This window comes from Ambystoma mexicanum, chromosome 7p (genome assembly GCF_040938575.1).
Source record: "Ambystoma mexicanum isolate Mex_15411 chromosome 7p, UKY_AmexF1_1, whole genome shotgun sequence".
Taxonomy (NCBI): Eukaryota; Metazoa; Chordata; class Amphibia; order Caudata; family Ambystomatidae; genus Ambystoma; species Ambystoma mexicanum.
This window is the reverse complement of record NC_090939.1, coordinates 925,476,950-925,493,562: the sequence shown is the minus strand read 5'-3', so window position 1 is coordinate 925,493,562 and position 16,613 is coordinate 925,476,950. Positions and strand designations below refer to the sequence as shown.

General features: G+C 42.2%; 1 protein-coding gene across 2 annotated transcripts in view; it reads right to left on the bottom strand.

Annotated features, from left to right (window-relative positions):
- FILIP1L (filamin A interacting protein 1 like) overlaps nt 1–16,613 on the bottom strand; it is a 1,652,893-nt gene that overhangs the window by 567,889 nt on the left and 1,068,391 nt on the right. For both annotated transcript variants that reach the window (XM_069637213.1, XM_069637214.1), the window contains 2 exons: nt 8,185–8,464; nt 6,873–7,046 (listed from right to left, as the gene is read on the bottom strand). In XM_069637213.1, coding sequence (XP_069493314.1) covers nt 6,873–7,046; nt 8,185–8,346 — 336 coding nt within the window. In that variant the 5' untranslated portion in view covers nt 8,347–8,464. The remainder of the gene's footprint in view (nt 1–6,872; nt 7,047–8,184; nt 8,465–16,613) is intronic.

Here is a 16,613-nt window from a genome sequence, read left to right as displayed (position 1 = left end):
AAGCAAAATTACTTTTCTTCGCAATGACATATGGTACACAGGTGGTGTCCAGTTAAAGGATCGAATGTAAAAGGATCGAATGTAAAAGGATCGACGCAATAGGGCCGAAAACAAAAGGATCACTTTTTTTTTTAATTATATATTTTTTTGGGTTTTCGTATAGTTAAAAAAAGTGGTTTTTACCACAAAAACAGGGGTTGGGGGGAACCCCCCCCCCAAAAAAAATGTAAAAAAAAATAAATGTTTAAGATCCTTTTGTTTTCAATCCTTTTGAATCGGTCCTTTTACCATTCGATCCTTTTTTTTCGATGATTTGACCTACAACCTACACAGGTTATGCACTCCCCCTGCAACACTTCACCCAAACACCTAATAACAAAATTCTTTGTGGATGGAAAGTAGTGGCAAGGAGTCAGTATAAAGAAGGAAAAATCGATTTTTAAATTCAACCCACCACCACAGGATGGGAGGCCAGAAACTAATTGAAAACCTTCATAAGGAACAAAATAACATATTCGGATTTTACTGGCTACTTGTATATCAGTTTGTAATTGCAGTGGGAAAGCTGGGACAGAAATGTGTGTGGCTGCACTTAAGAGACAAGGGGCCTCATTACAACTCAGGCGGTAAGGGGTTTACGGCGCCGTAAACAGCGCCGACCCTTACCGCCTGAGTACGAGGTCCCTTAGCGCCATGGCGGATTTAACACCTGCTTTTAGCAGGTGTTAAAATCCATGGCGCTAAGGGACCATGGAGTTAATTACGCCACCGTAATTTACGGTGGCGTAATTAACGCCTTCCCCACTCCCATTATGCCCTATGGGGCAAAAATGGGAATGGGGAAGGGTAAATGGGGATTGGGGACTTACCGCCCCGCCAAACTCGGAATGGGGCGGTAAGTCCGCCAACCACCATGGCGTAAACATAGTTTACGCCATGGTGGTAAAGTCACGGCCCAGGCGGTAACTTACCGCCTGGGTCGTAATGAGGCCCAAGGAAGCTTATAGACTAATGAACACAGCACCAAAGCAACATGACAGAGGTAAGAAAATCGATTTTGGGAGGAAAACACTACAGAAGTAACACATGCGGCAGATTTGCAATTTCTTATTTTACACAGGCTTTAAAATGACAAGCAGCTAAGAAAAGGGGCTTAATTGTCAAAATCGAAAATCATTTTGGGGATGAGAAAAAAAGGCACATAAAAGACAGGATTCTGAGGAAAAGGGAATCTTCTTAATGGGATTATGTTTGAGTTTTATTATGGGAAAAGTGCAAATTGGAACTGAGAGAAAAGCAAAATACACATGCAAAGTCTGTTTTGATTGCACAATGACAGGTTCTACTGAGGCTATATGTTAATGACTATATTTATTAAAGAAAGGCACTTGACATGAGGTGGTTGAGTTCGAATTGCAACCAGCTCACTGTGGATCTCCTTATAGGAGAATTAATTAATTTATTTCAAAATGGTACTAAGGACATACCCAGATAACTGAAATAGTTAGAAAAGGAATACACAAACAGATATGGACTGATACAGATTCTTCCAAGGAAAGGTGAACAGATGATACTGGCAATTTGGAAATTGACTAGGGTTTTTATGGGATTTTAATAGGAGATGCAGGATTCAAAAGAGAGGGATATTCAGTATGGGACTTTCAATGGGATTTTCTGTAGGATGCAAAATTAAAATAGCAGAATATACAGTTGTTGGGACTGGGTGAGGTGATACAAGGTAAGCTTGAGCTTGGGACTTTGGACAGTCAGCAAGGTCTCTGGACAGCAGGGCCAAGGATCTGGTCACTGGGACAGTGTGGTCAAGAGATCTGGTCACTGGGACAGCCGGGCTCTCCTGGATGGGATCAGCTGGACAAGTTCTGGTCACTGGGCTCTCCTAAATGAGATCAGCAGCCTTTCCTCCTTTCTCCCTGGATACTTGGGTATGGCTGGATCTGGAGGGGTGGTTTTGCCTGGATCTGGATGGTCCTGCCTGGATGGGATCAGCTGGATCTGGTTTTTGAGTTTTTTAATCTTTGAATATCCTTGTGTTCCCCTGCCTCCTGCTTATATAGCCAGAGTGACATCATAGAATTTTACAATGTGGGCGGAAGTACGCTGGTGTAGCCCCTCCGCTGGGATAGGCCAAGCTACTGGCGTCCTCTCCTCCCTCTGGGCTGATTGGTTCAGGAGAACTGACATCATTTTATGTGTGTGATTATATGATTTCCTTTGTCTCACAAGAGTTACTTTTTCCAAAAATAAGTTATGGAGCAAAACCTCAAATCCATCCTAGTCATCATCATAAGAAACAGATATGCAGATTCCATATTTCACAGGAAATTGGACAGTCCGATCGCCAACTCTGTGCGAGGTAGCATCACTTTTTGGCACAATTTTGTCCTTTTTAGGAGACACATAATAATTAAAATTCTGCAAATGGCTCCACATATGCCCACCATTATTTCACATATTATCATCAGGTTTTATGTCTATATCATTTGTACTTCACTCAGAAATACATTTATTCTGCCATTCCAGTTCCCCAGGTGCTAAGAACATATGCTTAGTCTCATTGTGCTTGTTTATGTTTAAAAATCACATGAAACTGTCATACTATCACATTGCTGCTTATTCAGATTGCGGGGGAAAATGTCTTAAAGGATAAATGTCCTTTATTGTCAATGGGGTCGATTTTTCACAGATGTTGGTGTCGCTACAAACCCCCACAGCAACTGTCTTCCCCATGGTTAGTCTGAACAAAGGGTTTCCATGACACCCTTTGAAAACAGGCAGTTGCACTGGGGAGGGGTGTCAAAGGAAATCACACCTCTTGGTGAAATGCTAGTTCCCCTTGGGTCCTTTGTTCCTTTTGGGTAGGGATGCCGGCAAGTCTGACGAGGCTGCAAACTCCCACACTTTGGCCCTTTCATGTGCCCATGGGGGCTGGTTCATTTGTGGAGATAATTATTTTCCCATGGACGGCAAGGCACATTTGAAGTAAGTGTCTGGGCAAAACCTGTTCTGCTGATTACAAAGTTTTTCTTTCTTTCTTTCAACAGAAACCAAGTATTTTTGGGAATAAATATAATATACATTTTGGGTTGCTATGCCACTGCAACCCCCCACATATACAATAGTGTCTCTGTGTGAGCAACACTGTCATTTGTCAGTTCACTTTTAAACAGCATTTCCCTGATTTTCAGAAGAGTAAATTCACACGCGTGTTTATTTCAGTTCATTTTGAGTTTACCAATGTGGTTTTTTGCAGCAGTTTCTTGTTAATTAACTTTCTGGAGTGCTTTTAGAGTTAAGGTCAGTTTCTGGATACAGAGATATACTGCCAAGCATTTCTTTGAAATTGACATGAGAAAAAGAAACTCTGTGCTATTTCTTTCATTTACTGCAGTTTGTGCATGATGATTTATAGAAAAAGAAAACACAAGCTGAGGAATTTCTGCAAGGGCCTTAAATGTACCCCACAATGCAGGCCATCTCGCAATATGCCCTGAATTTTACCACAGTGTCACCCACAATCACCTCAATCTCCAGGGTTACCATAGGTCTTCTCATAGCTAGGCTTAGATATGCATGGTCGCTCACAGTGGTGGGCATGACTATTAGCCTTTTAAATAAATGAAGGTGCAACATTGTGACAAAACAGTAATCAAGAGTTGATGCACCAATCCCACTAAATCTTGTTAAGGCACACAGGATACCTGTGAATACTCACCTGTTTAAGATTACCAGCCCCAAGTTCAAGAGAAATGTGGCCAACACAGTGCTTCTTCTTTAACCATATTTTGTTTTTGAGGGGCATCAGGAAAATAAACATTTGTTTCTTCATCGTTTCCTCTCGCAATATCCATGGGTCCAGGAAATCTTGCATTACAATCTCTCCTAACAGCACTAAACCAAATGGTAAATAACCCTCCACTCCCTTAACATCAACTCTATCACAGCCATTGTATGCCTAATGTCTGCATCACAAGGCGGATTATAAACATTCATAATAAGCATCCCACGTAAGGTCTTATCCTTCGGATCAACTTCTACCTGGACTGCTATAACATTTGGGAGTTGGCCTCATGATTTTAACTCTCAAATTTATTTTGTTTCTTACGTGTGTCAAGGGTCACCTCTTTGGGTCTACCTTGCACAACTTTGTTAGCTCATTCCAATATGATAGTAATACTGTATATTTATGGCATCTCAAGGAGCCAGACCATTTAACGTACAAAGGTACGAAAGAGCTTATTTCCTTCAAAATGCAAGGTTCTTATACAAAGGTCCCTATGACCTTGCATATTGTGGGGCAATCTTTTATATGAAGTACAGGAATTACTATTTATGAATGCAGGATGCAAAATATTTGGGAGCCATGACCAGTCTGTTCTTCAGGGTTTCATTATTTTCCCTTCCGATTGTTTCAATACACAGGACCCTTTTCCCCCTTATACACATACCATTTGGAACTGCTCTTCTACTAGACCAGGATCTTGTACCATGGATTTGCAAGAATGTCCAATTTCACCCCCCCATATCATTCAAAGCCCTATCATCCACTCAGATGGTCTACATTAAGTGGGGTCCCTCCTTAATTTCCTCTCTCTGAGGTGGGTTACTTATTCAGACAGGGGAATCTACCACATTCTAAAACGTCTAAAACCAGGTAATGGGTAGCTCAGCACAATGCAAACACCTATGCACAGTGACCCCGGTAGCTGATATTATTCATACGTTTCAGACACTCAAAATATTGAAAAAAACTGGTATGTTTAAAAAAACCTTCGAATTTTATTCATAGACTAGTTCGCATTACAACATATAACTAAAAACAACATTTATGTGCACAATTGCTAAATCCAGATGTGTGAAGTTAATAACTTATTACAGTGCAAAACTGCAAAAATTATTCATAGAATGTGATACATATAAATCAGTAAGTACAAGCATTATCATCAGAGAGCAAACAAGGCAAGGGAAACACATTTACAGTATCACCCCCTTCTGCTATAAATCCACCGGCCCAGCCATACTCGCTGTAGCCTATGAGTATACTGATTTATGATCAACAACCACTTAGTGTCAAGTTCACGCTTGTGATAGATGGCAAATTCCCTCAGATGCTCCCATCACCTACGGATGCATCACAAAAATTGAATCATTCACTTATTACTAAACATTATTAATATAACATGTTGGCACTGGTGTTTCGGCCTATAAATATCAGAGGGTCCACTCATCCCTAGTATCCCGAGGAAAGATTTTCACAGCCTTCATCAGGCTGGCACCTGTGGGATGCTGGTATACACGGCTTCCACCTCTAGGATAACCAGCCAGTCTTTTTCAGTCACTGTGGCTGTGTAAAGAATGTTAATGATATCTGTGGTGTCCCGGATATAGGACTGCATATTCAGGATGAAAGGTTTCGAAAAGACATCAATGTACATTGACAAGGGTTCTAGTATTGAGCCAATTGCTGAAACAATCAGTGGCCCCGGAGGGGAAACCACATTTTTTTACACCTTTGGCAAGATATAGAACGCTGGTCTCAATGGATGTAAAGTTTTAAGAAAGGTCTTTTCATCTAAATCGATCCACCTCAATGATTGTCCTCCTCAAGAAATTCCAGAAAATCAATATCTTAATATGTCAAAAATCTCAGGGCAGGAATTTCCTAAAATATGATTAAGACATGAGAGCTGTTTAAAGGCCCTTTATTGTCCTTAGGAAAAACTTCTTCCACCATGTAATTTTTGGAGAGTACATGATTATCATTCACTAAGTCTCCTTTCTGCTTGATTAACTTAGTAATGGCTTTCTTGGGTCTAGTCTCCGTCCCCTCACGTAGTGCCAATTTTACTCCCTTCTGACCAGTTACAGACAAAATTGTCACCTTAACAACTGCATCAGAAGTGAGACTATCATCCACATTCTCTGCGTTCTTTTCGTGGGCCAGACCCTTGTGATTATATTTGTCTCTTGGGCATATCGAAATGACCGACCCAATTTTCGTCAGGAGCCTCTCAGACTGGGGGGCGCATGATTGCCCTTCTATGACGTCATATATTTATGAATTGGAATCCCTTTAGTTTACCAGAGAAGAATGGATTTAAATAGTTTGTACGAGAAGGCACTTCCAGGACCCATCGCCGCTCCCTCCTCTGCCGAAACTGTAAGTACTTTTACCATGGCATCCCTAGAGTGGAACGTTAATGAATAAATTCGACCTTTCGTACAAAGCATTTTAAGAAATTACATTTTTCTTTTTCTATATAAGAAAGTAAACCCATGCACATTAAAGAATCTAAAAAACAGGGTTGACATTTAAACAAAAAAACAAGCTGTGATGTCAAACCAGTGCAGCAGTGCTCTAAGGAAGTTCTTTGCAAGGTATGTCTGGAATGTGCACATGCTTGTGAGTTGAACAGGACATGCTATAATTGAGTATGGACAAAGAAAGAGGCCAAGACATGTGCAGGGGAAAGTATGTTTTTCTTGTTGGCCTCCATCCGTAATAAAAACTGGCCTGTCAGTCCACCACCAGTGCAGTTGAGAGGACTATCTTAGGCTGTACAGTGAGTTAGATGAGGAAGGGGCAAAGAAAGAGGACAACAGAAGGGTCGACAAAGCGGACAGTAGCAAAATAAGCCTATCACAGGCAAAACACCTTAACAGAAAATGCGTTCGCTAGGCAAACTGCTGCAGATCTTGAAAATGCCAAAACCATGATTAGAGACCTATACGTTTTTTCTCTAGAGTTTGCGAGGAAGACTCGGTTTCCATGGCCAGCTAGTATTGTAGATTATCGCCTTCGACTTTGCCTATAGCATCTAAACTTTGAGAAAGTAGAACAATTAATTACATACCTCGCTCATGGGCTTTTCATAAATGTCTTCCTGCCACTGGGGGGCTTTGGCCTGGATAGCGTCTCTCTGCAGGGCCTCTAGCACTTTTTTGGGTGTCACAAAGCCATATTGCGCTTCCAACAGTGCCAAGTCAATTTTCTCAGCCTTGAGCACTGATATCACTTCATCGCGAGCCTGCAGAAACCCAAGAACATTCCGTCAGACAGTCATGGTGAACATATGTAGAGCAATGTCTTTCGTTGTGAAATGTGGCCCTGTTCTCGTTTCCGGTTGCCGAATTCACACCCACAGTTCCCATTTTCAGCGCATTATCGACTAATTAATTTGCTAACGCTAAATGGCAGGCATGAACATCCAGGCCATTTTCGTTGGGGCCCGGAGTGGGCAAGCATATGTGCCCGTTCCTCAAATGCGTGCAAGGAATCTGCATGCAGAACTTCCTGCAACACATTTTGATGCAGGCGGAGCGGCACGCATCCCTTAGGATTCTGTCCACTCCTTTGCGAATGCAAACGTTAGGTCAGATCTGCAGGGATCAAGGTTGATGGTGGCCACCATGTTTTCACAAGTGGTGACCAAGGTTGATGGTGGCCACCATGTTTTCACAAATGGCGACCAAGGTTGATGGTGGCTGCCATGTTTTCAGAAATGGCGACTGTCATCATTGATCACTGCTGAGCGCTTAGTCGCGCAGGGTGGTGATCCTGTTGGATAATAGATATGGAGCGGATGTATTTACTGAAATCTGGGACCGTCCAGATTCCCTTGCAAATATCAGCTCCATCAAAGTCCAGCAGAGCAGACCCCGGAAACGGACTACTGTACATTTGATAATAAAAGTATCAGTAAGAAATTATTGTTTGTATTGGATTGTACTTGTCATTTGTATTGTGCCATGTTACCATTATTATAGTCTCAATGCGCTGTTTCTGAGCAAAGCAGGTTAAAAAAACTATGCAATTGTAAGATCACAATTAATTGGTACCAAGATACATTTTGTTCTCATACAGTTCCTAGTCATTTTTCATGGCAGATTGTACATTCCCCGACTCCCCCTTTGCCCTTTCCCTTCCCCAAATAGAAAATAGCTTTTCTTGCGTTAAAGGAACTATGGCAATTCACGCATAGCTGTGCTGGCGAAATGCAGCGAGTGGGTCAGAGTTCAGTACACGCATACCATTAGCATGATATAGTGACAGCTCTTTGAAACATGACTAATTGCTTATGGCTGAACCGGCAGAAGAATCCCATATGTATATCACAAATGAATAACCAGCCTGCGGTCTCAAACATAAGTAAATAAATATCTGACCTGTAATTCCCCCTCAAGCACGCTCAGGAGGAACACCAGATCATCTCGCGAGAGATCCTCCCCTTTCTTGGAGCAGGACTTCTGCTTTTTTTCTGACTTGTGACTTCTTAAAATGGTGCTTGTTTCGGCCACATAATCTCTCTCCTTCAGGCACCTTTTCATTGTTGCAGCAGCAGGAACAGCCGAGTAGAGATTTTCAGAGTTTTTGTGCCTGAGTCTTTTTTTTTGTGTCTCTGGTGGTCTTGCTCAAGTCCTTTCTCTTGGTCACATTCTGTAATCACTGTGGAAAGAAAAATCTAGCATAAGCACTTTTGAAGAATTCAGTAAACAAGCAAAATATATTACAGGGGCGCAACGAAACGTACATTTCGGGGGTGAGGGACTAAGTGGTGATGGGACGGGCCACTTCAGAAAATAAGTGGGGAAAACGTGCAGTCTACACCCCCACTTTTCTACGCCCCACCCCCATGGTCTGGTGTGGGGACCAACCATCAAATAGTATTTTTTAAAGCACAAGATGCAGAAAGGCGATGAAAGTCTTTCTTGAAAGTAGCAGCTTTAAAATGTTACTGCGTTTGTTCAAGTACATTTTTCAGAAAAAACACAGTAACACTTTAACACCGTCAGTTTCTGGAAAGGCTTCTGTTACCTCTCTGCCTAACAAAATGCAAGTGCGCACATCCAGGGGAGCATGTAGGCTAAAATTTAGGCGGGGCTAACCCTTCAAATGTCGGCAGAGGCGCTAACCTCAGAGACAGTGGAGGAGTGGCAAACTTACTTGTGTAGGGGCATCTAACTTCTTTACTCATTGCAATGAGGCTATTCTTGTGCAGCTTCAATGTTACAATTAGTTATCGCTCTCATTTAAATCTGAAAACACCCACTTCTTGCAGATCCTGAAGGTTCCAGAAAGTGTGATAATGGCAGATTCTGTGCAATGAAAGACCCAATATCATAGCATAGCAGGACATAGCAGTGTGGGGCAGTATTCTGGATGGACCAAGCAACTTTGGAAATGTAATGTTGGTTCTACCACATTTAGTCCGCTATACCATAATCTCTGATGCACTGACTGGCTGCCCGTCAAATCAAGTGATAACAGCCTCGGGGAGGGCCAGTGCAGCAATAATGCAATTCTATGTGACAGCATTGGAGCCACTAGCAGAGGAGCACCAGGGTACACCAATGTGTCCCTACACTTATTAAAACCGTCCTGTTGTAAGGGTGTATACGTAATCACTTATAAGCACTCCACTTTTTGCAGTTGAAGTCAGGGTGCGATTATATTATTTGCCCAGGATCACACACCTATGCTAAACAGCGAAGAAGGGATTTTAATCAACTATGCAATTTGGGCACAGCCGACTTCTTCCACACATTACTTGGAACACATATTTAAGTTTTGGGTGTCAAGGCCTACAATAATATTGTCCTATAGAGTTTACTTGCAAAATACACACATTGCCTAGTAAAGCATCATGACAACATGTAAATCCTTATAGCAGCATGTTGGGCCAAAATAATATAATTGTACCTTTTATTTTCCACATCCTGAATGCAAAACTATAAGATGCAAAAGGCAAATATCTATTTACCCACTTTATTTTCAGCGCTTTAAGACACACAATAAAATAGGTTGTGTAATAAACTCACTTAGGTTTGGAGATTCATCACAAATCTCCAGCGTGTTGTTATGTATGGTTTTAAGAACATTCAACTAAGGACATCAAAGCAAACTTTACTTTTTAGCATATCAAGCTATTAGACATTATAGGTCTGAACACATTTTCAAAGGGTGCTTTATTGTGTTGCTCCCTTTAACTGTCACAGATTTGCAAAGAATGGTGGTATTTCAGTTGGAAATTCACCATTATGCATGAGAAAGGCTATGCTTCTGATGACAAAAGAAACGTGCTGTTGAGTTCATTACAGCACTGGCTGCAGAGCCAGGGACGTAGCCTGTGTGTCTCAGGGGAGCTGTCACTCGGGGAAACGGGCAGGGCTTGATCAGCTGAATCTAAGCCAAGCAGATTTGCCTCGGAAGAAAGAAAAGGCACCAAAAGGACCATTTTCCTGATCCTTTGAATTGTTAAAGGCTCAGTACGGAAGCCAGACCCCATAGCTAATATTTCGGCGGGTCTTAAGCCTGGTCAGCTCAATGACGTTGCGCGCCTGACCAGTAAAGAGTCATTGCAGTTAGGCTTTTCCACCGCATTCTTAATGTGAATGGTGACCAATAGATGAGAAGGTACACTTTCTCTGGCCTTCTGGAAGTGGAGTACAAACTTGAAGAGCTCTGCAAAGTGTTTAACATTGAGGGTAAATATTTGCATAAATGATGTTCAACAGCCGAAAGTTTCCACATATTTTAGTGTTTCAATTGCAGAAGTGCCTTCTGGCCCAAGAAGCCGGATAGTCCATTGGGTGGGAGACAGACTGCTAGGTTGCACTTTCCTATGTAACCAGCACTAACATGGGTCTATCTATCCCACTGCATTGAGCTCTTCGGACAGGACCAACTCCTACAGCGTTATACAATCAGTCACACCTGGCCCAGAATTCCTATACGGACCGGGGCCCGGTTCTGATGTCTGTGCTGAAATGGAAAATGCTAATTATGCCGCTTAAGCACACTTTTGCAATTTTGGATTTATTCCATTGTTTTGCAGAAAAGATGGTAAATTCATATGTCTGCCTTTTTAGAAGAGAATGAAGTTGATCACGCGATCCTCGTCTCACGGCTTGGAATCTCACCAGGGGCTTGATTCTGTGATCGTGGTAAATGGAGTGTGTAAAGCCTACATTCTCCCTTCCAGTTTCCAGCACCACCATTCTGAGGCGGGTGGAATTGGGGGGAATGTCTTGCTTTCCAGCAGCAAAAGCTGCTTAAATCTATCATTTAGATAGAAACATGTCTAGCAGTGGCATTTTAAGCATTTCCTAAAAGACTGCCACTTTTCTATTTTAAGATAGTTTTCATAAGCTTTCATTAAACTAGAAAAGTGGTGCTGCAGTCTAGGGAATGCTATTTTTACAAAGGGAGAAAGTGTGCAGAGGTGTTTAACGGCACCTCAAAGGTGGAGTATTTAAGATCCTCTTTTTGATGTTCTTTAAAGGGGAATCCCCTCGTAGTGCCTACTGTGTATTTCTCACGGTTGCTAAGGCTGTTGTCAAGCAGTAAATCAGGCACATGGAAAAGTCGTGGCTTTGATACAAGACCAACACATTACCACTTTATCAGAATATGGCGCTTTTAAGGAAAGTGTTCATCCTTCAGGGATGAACATTTTCCTATTTTTGCATGCACCTCAGAATCAGACCCTGAGTTGTATAGGGAATGGTAGAACCCTTTCCCTCTTATTCACTGTGTTTTTATGCCAATGTTAAATCCCTACACAATTACTGTACAAGGCTGTGAGTGATGATTGACCAAAACGATCATAAAACGGTGCACGCTACTCCTACAGTGAAGGTTGTTCGTTTGGACCTTTTTTTGGTCTATCATTCCATGGATAATTTTCGCTATTTAGCGAAGGTGGAGTAAAACTACAAAGATAGTGCAGAAGGTCTCAGAAAATAAGGACTTGGACAAACAACAGCAAAGCACAGTTAGATGTTTTTGCACCATTTGGACCTATACATATTTTGTGGCAGCTAAGCCACCATGGAAAATTAAGGTGCAACAAAGACATCCTGAATTGGCAAATATCTGATGTACTGTGGTTCAATCAGAATCGGGTCCTGGGTGGCTCAAATGATCAATGTAATGCTAAATTTCATTTCTGTGTAATTTTGCTTGTGGTGATCAATTTCACTAGGCTATATTGAACATGGTGGTTGTAAATTGCACCCCTTGACATTTTCCTCATGTTGTGTTTTTTTGACTGCGTAGTGAATGTAAAAACAAAACAAGCACTCGCAAAGCCAACAGTTTGGGCTTTTGGGTAGGCATCGGGTAGATGTTTGATAGGCACTTATATAATGGCGCTACCTGCATATAAGATACCAACAGCTGGAAAATAGACCTGGGCCTAAAATGTCAGTACATGGCAATTGCTTTGTTTAAACCATATTTAAGTGAATGGAAGAGGTATACATCAAGTGGCTGAATGCACACTTGGGTAAGACATTTTTGTTACACCAGCAGCCATTTACAGCTGCAACTAAGCAACTAGCTCTCAGCAGACTGCTTGTAAACACTGTCAGGCTATAGTTTGATATTACTGCGTGATAGAACGAGCTGGAAGAGATCACAGGAAGGAGGCCTTAGGGCGAGCAAGGGCAGGTAGTGGGTGGAAATGGCCATAGGGATAGGGATTAACATGGCACTGGCTGTCAATGGGTGGGTAAATAACCAAATAACACCCACAAGCTGTGCATTCCACCTCTGCTATAATTTCCCTCCTAGCTGCACTCCAATGCAATAGTTGCAGCTTCGAGGTGGCGCTTAAGCACAGGACATCTGGGGCATATCACCTCATGCAACCTTCCTCCTCCAGGTGCAGTTTGTGTATTTCGGCCATATCTTGGAAACCTTTAGCCTTCGCAGCGATTCCGCACCCATAAACATTACACAAATAAATACATGAAATATACATGAAATATAAGCATTCATGGCAGGTTACTATGGATATCCATAAACTTTGTGTTTACTTCTCCATATAACTCAAGTAAGATCATGGCTTACTTTGAGCCCAATCCAAAGAAGTCCCCTTCAGAGCCATAGCACCAGGCCTGGTCTACTGTGACACCCTCTATGTGAAAATCAAAGGCGCAAACCTGCGGCGTCTGCAACCAGGCTCGGACTGGCCTATAGGGCAATAGGCCCAAGGCCGAAGCAAAAACACAAAATGCTGGTGTGGACCAGTTTTTTTTGGTCAAAGTGGGCCAGTTTGATGGGTTACTTCACTATGCAGCTAATAGTTTTGACCAGTGTTCCTGAATACATGTTCTTTAACATGCCCAATTTGCATCACATTTTTTCAAAAAACTCCACCATTGTCACAAAAGGAATGAATGGCCATTTGCAACTATGGGCCACTTTTTCATTGGTGCCCGGGACAATTTTATGGCACATTTCGACCCTGTCTGCAACTGTGGGAGCCATCCCTGGAGCCCACAAATGACAGCGCTTAGCCCCAACTTTACACATTGCACACCTCCTACAGTCCCTCACACCTCAGACCACTATGGTAGGGCATGTTCACCCCATGAGAGGAAACTACTCACACAATCTTTCACTGCCAGGCTTCTGGGAAAACACACAAAATGGATGTCATTTTTTAATACCTTGTAAATTGCACGGAAGGAAACTGAAATGTGCAAAAATGTCCCTTCAATGGAATGTTTGCAATGTGCACTACAAAGTGCAAAAAGGAGCAAAAGCGGTTGAAATCACATTCGATCCTCCTGTTTGCACACTGTAGTGCAAATCGTGTCAAAGCTGCCTGCCAGGGGGCACTTCGAATGTATTCCTATGCAATCTGCCTGCTTTTAGCAGGAGTGAAAAGGAAGATTCCATGGGAGTCCAGTGCATTAACAGCAGTAGCAAAGCCAGATGCTGGCGCTAATGCAGGCAGATTTCTATGCCGAAACCGCAGATCTGTCCAACTCCGGTCCTCGAGGGCTGGAATCCTGATGGGTTTTCAAGATATGCCTCATTAATATTCATTTGGACACATTTGCATACATTTAGAATCATTGAATGCAAATGTATCTCATGAATATTAATGAGGGGTATCCTGGAAACCAGGCCTGGATCTGGCCCTTGAGGCCTGGAGTTGGACAACCCTGGCGTACCGGAAGCAGGTGACAAAGTGGACATTCTGCTCCGTGTATCCACGTTGCCATACAAGTCCATGGAAATATGGCAGAATGCAAAAAGAATTCCTAAAAATGAAAAATGACCACCAATGACCTTTCTCGGGTCGAATTTTAGCTGTGGTGGAATTCCTCACTGTCACACACCAACATGCTAAAACTCTTCCTAATCCCTGTAACATGCATAATAAATACACAGGGGGTTATCTAACTTTTGCACTTGTGCTGGCAATTGAGAACATGTGGTTGGCAGTTATTTCTCTGTTTTTGTAGTTTGTCCCCATTCAGATCACCTCAAGTTTTTACACATGAGCAGAAAAGAAGCCGGCTGATTTGTGTACCATGCTTTGGATTGGACCTCAACGCGAGAACCATCTTTCACTTTGGGAAAGTGCAGCGGTCATTTATTTGCCTTCCTCAATGGGGTTTTTGTGTGATTTTAAAACCAGCCTAAAACAGGATCAAACCTTTCTTTGCTCCTCATTCCATAAGCACAAAACACTATAGTATGTGTGTGGTGACATTTTTCTAGCCTTATTATATTTTTATGTCATATTTACATTTGGGAAACGTTATATTTGCTTTATTCCCTTTCACACTGGTGGAAACATGGGCAATACCATTTCACTGAATTTCAGGAATCGGATTTGGGACACACCTGTTTGGCTCCATTCCGTAGTACACACGCAGCCAAACTGGTGCTAAGTACATTTACTTAATTTTTAGGGCTAGTTGAAATGTTAGACAATCTGGCCCCAGGTCGAAACTGTAGGAATATGCCCTCTTTCGATTCCTCTTGAAGTGCACACATTTCCCACACTATTCGTGTACTCGGGCACCCTGCTAAATTTAAGGTGACATGAACAATATAGCAATGCAAACAAGAATAAACTCTCCCCAGAGTAAGTGTGGTATGGAATGCTAATTCTTACACTGTAATTCGCTATAGAAAACGTGGTCACCTACAGGGGTGTGCATGGCAATACACAGAATGTTAATAAAATACATCCTGCTGGTGAGGGATCCATTGAGAGAAAGCATGCAACCCTGCAGGCCCACTTTCCACAGTGGAACATCTATTTAGGCAAACATGCATTATGCATCTAACTCTGTGCAGATTGTGATTGTGCCAGAAAGTTTTGGGAATGGATGCATGGACATTCAAAGTATGGGCTCTTGTGGATCCTGCTCATCTCTGGCAAATATGCAAATACAATACAATTAATGATGAACACCTGGTAAATCCGAGCGCATGTGGCACATAAAGAGGCAGAAGAACTTCAGCAGCAGATTAAAAGAAAATAATAATTACAAGGGCACCTCCCCATAACATTTAGAACTGAACTGTTAGAACAGTAACACAGCGAGAAGCCTGCAAGGCATACGGTCATTAATAGGAAATAAAGCAACCAAGGAGTGAGTTTTGGTTATTTGCTTCTTTCACATTTTCAGGTTGGGTTGGTCGCATACAGTGGTGCTTTCACAACCTCTCACCAAAACAATGTTAACAGAAATGGAGCAAGGGTGCAGGGAAGTTCAGTATTTGGTTGGCTTGGCAACTGACAATGCGTGTGGGATGTATCACCCAGAGTACTGTTTGTTATTTTCTGAGTTTTCTAACATATCAACCAATGAGGTTTTGTAACACTAGACGTGAGCAAGTCGCAAGTTAGGCTCAGGGAATGTGCAACTCGGCAGCCATAGCCAGCTCCTTGTGAATGTTTACTGTCAGTGCATGCACAAACATGAAGAGAGTGCTAGGCCTACCGACTACCCCGGCCCACTCCCACCCCATGCCAAATGCTGAGAGGGCAGGCAGCATGGTGGTGATGCTGGCATGCATAAACTTAAAGAGATCACCAGGCTTGGCAGTGCACATGTGCCTGGCATGCAACCAGCTGTGGTTGGGCATGCATCAATTGAGACTCTCTCCCAGGCTACCCTTCCCTTCTAGAGCTCCTTCTCCCACTCCCCTCTGAGTGATGCTGAGCCTTGTGCAGTGAGCATAAGTACGGTAGGGGGCCGCTTTTATGCACATCAACATTTTGACAGGTGGAAAGGCCCCCTGCTTCTGGCCTTAGTCCTGCCTTCTTTTTTGTATGTTTTTGATATAAAGTGAAGACACATTGATATAAAATGTATATTTTATATAAAGTGGGTATAAAACAGTTATTTAAATGGTTTGATAGGATGATGAGATGATTTGATATAGAGTGAAAAAAACATTTTATGTAAAAATGTATTAACATTGGAGTAGCGGGTGGTGCTGCCTGGATGACTATGGAGGGCAAAGTGATCTCTGAAGACAGGGACTGTGAGCGTAGGGTTTTGCAGAGTGACGTGGTGATGATGCTGGAGGGGGGTTTGGCCTTTAATGTTATATGAAGCATATATACATTCTATATATAGTATAGATGACATCATGATTTTATAATTTTAATGACATTACTAGAGAGTTAGCTTCAACAGCTAGTAACATTAAACCCGGATATAGCTTTGATATAGAGTACAAATAGAGGCTAGCATGGAAGACCTGTGTGAATTCGCTTCATAGGCAATGTGTAGTTTATAGTGCTAATATAAAAAAAAACCAAACTATTGGTTTTGAA